At 32.4% G+C, this 5,547-nt stretch overlaps 1 protein-coding gene across 1 annotated transcript in view; it reads right to left on the bottom strand.

The window, feature by feature from the left end:
• The window catches only part of LOC107476400 (heterogeneous nuclear ribonucleoprotein Q), a gene marked incomplete in the record, with an annotated part of 4,339 nt that extends 704 nt beyond the window's left edge, over nt 1–3,635 (bottom strand). Inside the window, 7 exon segments of the mRNA XM_021137149.2 lie at nt 1–17; nt 259–422; nt 516–723; nt 1,129–1,302; nt 1,865–2,005; nt 2,140–2,256; nt 2,350–3,635. Of these exon segments, the coding sequence (XP_020992808.1) occupies nt 1–17; nt 259–422; nt 516–723; nt 1,129–1,302; nt 1,865–2,005; nt 2,140–2,256; nt 2,350–2,847 (1,319 nt within the window).
• Between the last annotated feature and the right edge of the window lie 1,912 nt (nt 3,636–5,547).

Below are 5,547 nucleotides of genomic sequence, written 5' to 3'. Positions count from 1 at the left end.
CTTCCATACATTGAGGGCTGCAAAAGATGAACCCCAGTCATCAAGACGAATTGATTTGAATGTTGTAACAAGTCAAAGACATATAAGGAATAAACTTGTGGGTCTGATATAAATTATTCCTTTTGATGTTTAAAATATATCGGAACATGCAAAAGAGGTAGGCAATGCAATAAGCTTTAGATTCTTTCTAAGTTAGCAGAGGGTAACTTCCTGTTTGGAGAAGAGTTAATAATATAATGATAACAAACATGCACACACCATCTGTGCAAAACCTGGGGAACCATATCCCGCGCCAAGGGCACCAACCAAACCGTAACCAACATGTGGGGAATAGCTTGGAAGCAATCCTGGCTTCTGCAAGTTTGATCCTCCAGACTTTTGATCAGCCTGTGGCTTTGCTAGAGAGCAGTTCAAAATTTGACCTGATATTTACAAAAAGCTTATTTAATATTGGCCAGTGTTTACAACCTCACATAAATAGTTAGGAAAATGGGAAAAATTGATGCGTATGTCACCTTCTAATTCATATCTTTCAGTGTTTTTTAGTGCTTTCATAGCACTTGACCTCTCTGCAAAATGTACAAAACCTATTCTATTCTTTTCCTGCCCAGACTTTGGTGGTGGAAGAACCACCTTTGTGATCTTCCCATGGTGTTCAAAAAGCTTCTTCATCTGCTCCTGAGTTACATTCCTAGGCAAGTTCTTCACATATACTGCCCTCACCTGTTCATATATGCTTAAGATCTCACTAAATGCAATTTGTATTGAGCACTGGGCAGAGGATTAAACTGTTAAAATATGATAGAAACCAACTACAAGTTACGAAAGTTATCTAAATGAAAAAATTTCAAGGAGTGAGAGAGAAAGATGAGGAGAATCAGGGAAATGAAATTAGAATAAACAGGAAATGCCTGTTGTTTCCTAGCTGCTGAGTTATCCTGTAGTGAGTGCATGGAAGGAATTGTGAGTGATACAAGGTAAATGGCCCCTAATGTATATGCTCAGGGATTGAAAAGCATTGTTATATTATTCTTTCCCTTCTCGTCTGTTTTTTGTACTCTTTGGTTCTCATCAAAGTAACCATAACTATCACTTGAGTGTAAAAACACAAGTTATAAGAGTCCAGACCTGAGATGAAGCAGAGGAATCAGCATTTTTAGGGTCAGCCCAGCTCACCGTTGGAGCATTGTCACCTAGCTTAAATGTTGAGCTCATCATCTTTTGTCTTGAATATTCAGCACATGCATGATTATAATAGTCAATAAAAGCAAATCCACGGTTATTTTTAGTGTTCTTCATATCCTGAAATGAAAATTGAACCAAAAGTAAACAAATGTTAAAAAGAAAACCAAAATATTGGCTTTATGTTCTGCAGCTGCGATGCAACAAATGAAGTTTAGGAAACCTGTGATTTTTAAAAGGTTAATTACTCAGTTAGTCCCTATAGTTTCACTAAATTTTTAATTGGATCATTATAGTTTAAAAGTTTGTAATCAGGTCCCTATATTAGATAAAAATTTGTAATTAAGTCCCTACCGTGTTTTTTTTTTCATAAGAAAAATAATAATCTTAAATATTTGCTTTTAGAATATTTCACAGTTCATTCTATATCAAACACACACACAAAAATATTCCAAAAAGAATTTGTATTTTCTAACAAAAAAAAAGTTTGAAAAGACCTAATTAAATTTTTTTATCTAATATAGAGACTCAATTACAAACTTTTAAACTATAAAGACCTAATTAAAAATTGGAGTCTGAAACTATTAAGACTAGCAAAGTAATTAAACTTAAAAAAAACTAAAAAACTAAAAAACTTTATGATGATATAGGCATACCTCTAACACAACAACATAATATATACCTTGACTAGTTCTAAACCAGTAACTCCAGGTGCAACATCAGATACAACCTTCCTGAGATCTTCATCACCCCAGTTTCTGGGAACATTGCCAATAAAAAGACGGTGTTTTGCTTGAGCTGTTGAACATTTTATTTTTCTACCCTGAGAAATTCATCTTTGGTATACTCAGGCATTGAAATCACAAAATTGCATTAAAAGAACATAATTTTCTGCATTAGTTATGAGGAGAAATTGCATAGTATATAGTTCATACTGATTTAAAAATATAATATTACCTTAAATGCTTTACTGTTCAGCTCCTTGATGGCTTTAGAAGCCAATTCCACACTTTTAAATGTCACAAAACCAAATCCCTTATTCTCAGAAGAATCTTTTCCTTTCATTACACGAACCTGTTCTCACCAATCCTAAAGTTAGCAGGTGATACTGTATATTTGTATCCATATATAAAAAAAACAAAAAAAAAAAAGATATCACAGGCTTACCTCTGCAACTTCCCCAATAGACTCACAAAATGCTTTCAAATCCTCAGTCGAGGCATCAAGTGGAATATCACCAATATATACTTCAGACCCATGAGGAGGAAGAGATAGAAGATCAGCATGCTTTTTCTTCTCATCCTTATCTTCTGCCTTGCTACTGTTTTGCATGCTATTATCTTCTTCCATTTCTTCAACCTCTTCCACCTCCTCCGGATCCTCTTCCTCCTCTTCCTCCTCCACCACCTCAACCTCCTCCGGATCCTCTTCCTCCTCTTCCTCCTCCATCACCTCAACCTCCTCCGGATCCTCTTCCTCTTCTTCCACCTCTTCTATTTCTTCCACTTCCTCTTCTTCTTCTACTTCTTCATATTCAATTTCTTCTTCCATTGTTTCCTCAGCATCATTTGCATCATCAAAATCGATCTTTTCATCAGATTCAGCTGGATTTTCAGGCTCGGATGGCTTAGCAACTGATGAAGAATTTGCCTTTCCCCGTGGCATCTTATTAAACTAAGTAAACAAGCTTGTGAGGCAACTGTGAAGAAGGCATAGAGGCCGAAAGAATTCCTGGGAAGAAGTATGCACATATCGAATGGAGGAAACAAAATGAAAGACCAAAAACGAGTTGTGGCGAATGAATCTCAGAAGGAAACCCATGCAATGAGAATAAGAATTAGCAGGCCGCAATGTGAAAGACTTTTACCAAAGGGACAATGACAACATAATTTAGCAGCATTGACAGGCAAGTACAATAAATGAAATAAGACTTGCAAAATGAAACAACAAAGGTGGTGGAACAGAATTGAATCTGTAACCCAAATGGGTACAGGTTTAAAAGGGATAGTGGATGAGCTCAAGGCCCTTGTATAACATAAAGTCAAATGAAGCAAAGCCCCTCAAGAAAAATCCAGAATTGCAGGCATGAAAGCAGAAAAAACTATGTTTACAAGTAGCGAGAGTCCAACAAGTTTGATTACATATTACGAGTCAAATCAGGCATTAAAGGGGATGAGATAGCAGAACAGAAGGAGAATCACGAAGCCTACACAAGTGTTCCAATCCCAATCTCAGTAAAAACAATAGCACATAGCAGTTTTACTAATCTGTGCACGTTCCTGCCACAAATTTACATACAAGTTCTGAGATAATGATGGTGTCACAGTTGTACTCTTCTACTACCTTAAATTACATAATAAATTTCAGAAAACCTAAAAAAGAAATAGGACAAAATAAATTAACCAGTTCAATTAATCCGTGTACGCGCGCACGAGAACAGAGAAAGAGAGAGAAAAAACGGTTAACGAACCCTAGATTCGAGTGCCCCACTCACTGATTCTCACAAACACCAATGTTTGTGCCGCCGCAACTTGAAAACTGCCGGATTATTATTCTTTTGACATTAGGAATGAAATAATTCGTGAAGACCGAAGACAGGCCAGCGAATCAGGGGTATTAGGTTAAATCAACTAGATCTATATTTAAAATCTGTTTTAAAATATGATTACTTTAAGAAGTGTTTTAACTTTTAAAAATATTTTTCAAGATGTTAAATAATTTTCAAGATGTTTTAAAAATAATTAAGCAATGTTTTAAAAACATTTAAAATATGAGTAATTAATCATATTTTAAATTGATGCCATTTTAAAGTTTCAATGCAAAAGTTAAACTTTTTTTGTTTTGTTAGGGTATTTGTTAAGAATGTATATACAAAAAAGTTTTATACTAAAAAAAAAATTGAAATATCAATGATATTAAATACATAAATAATTATATTCTCTAAAAAACAAATCATTTGCAGCTTTGTATATTTAATATGGGCGCTTGTTGTTAAATCCAAATTTTATATCTTTTTTTATTTTCATCATTATCATTTATTTTATTATTGGTAGTTGCTTGTTAACTAAAAAAAAAATTATTATTATTATTATTATTATTATTACTTAAGATAGAGACTCCAACTCACAATCTCTTAGATGAGTATGGAGAGACTAAAAAAATATTATTTATTATCACATATTTAAGTGACTAGATAAATGATATATGAATTTCTCTTTTTACTTAATATTATAGTCATCATATCTGTTTTATAGGAAATCTAGATTACTCAATTATTTTTATAATCATCCAAAAAAAAACCTAATCCGATAGTAATAGAATGAATGTAATATCATTTATGAAAAAATTGCTCTATTATTAATGTATTTAAATATAATTGCATTTCTTTTTATCAAATTTGATGACATGGCCAAATGCTCTCTGGAAAGAGAAACAATTGTATATTTAATAATAATTATAATAATAAATAAATCCTATTTCATTAATTTATAGATAGCGGAATGTTAGAGAAAAAAAACAAATAATATTCAAAAATATAAATTAAAAATATGTTATTAGACTGTTAAATAAAAAATATTAAATTAATAACTAAAAGTACTAGTAAAAAATAATAAATTTTGTTCTTGAGCTTTTCTCTTATAAATACAATAATACATGAATGGAGGATGAAAGGCATCCCATCCATCCTATCCAAATATTTTAGGACGAATGCAATAATTTGCCTAAATATATAGCGACTAAAGAGCATAGGGGCAGAGTGATTCTGCTGTTTATTGGTTTCTCAGTGATTCTAAATATATATTATCATAGTAATAGGTGTGGTGTTATAGATACATATAGAAAGGGTGTGATGTCACTACTGAGATACCTACTGCAAGTTGCCTGTTCTTCAGACTATTGCATCCATACACCATCCATGACACAATTGGATTTAGCAAAACTTCCTCTTCACCTACCAAAGTTGAGGTCCCAGGAATATTTATTTAAAGTATATATATATATATTCTATTTTTTATAAAAAATAATTGATAAAAAATAAAAGAATATAAAAAAAATATATTTTATATCATAAAAGAAAAAACTTTGTTTAATGTGTTTGGTGATGTTACACAAGACACAAAAAGCTTTCAATTATTTTATTTTGTTTTATTTTTGCATTTCACTAAGAGAAACACAGATTGATAACATGTAGTCTAACTAACCTATTAACTAACTTGACTTCACAGTCTTCATATGTTATCGCAATTATCTCATAATTCGACCTCCCTCTCGCTCCATTTGAGCAACTAGCTAGAAGCATCAGTTTAATATATATCACATACTTTTGGATCACAATCTCAACATGCCAACGAGAGGCAAAGAAAA

The sequence above is a fragment of the Arachis duranensis genome, chromosome 3, assembly GCF_000817695.3.
Source record: "Arachis duranensis cultivar V14167 chromosome 3, aradu.V14167.gnm2.J7QH, whole genome shotgun sequence".
In the NCBI taxonomy this organism is placed as follows: Eukaryota; Viridiplantae; Streptophyta; class Magnoliopsida; order Fabales; family Fabaceae; genus Arachis; species Arachis duranensis.
Note: the sequence above shows the minus strand (reverse complement) of the source record. Positions and strands in the feature narration are given on the sequence as shown.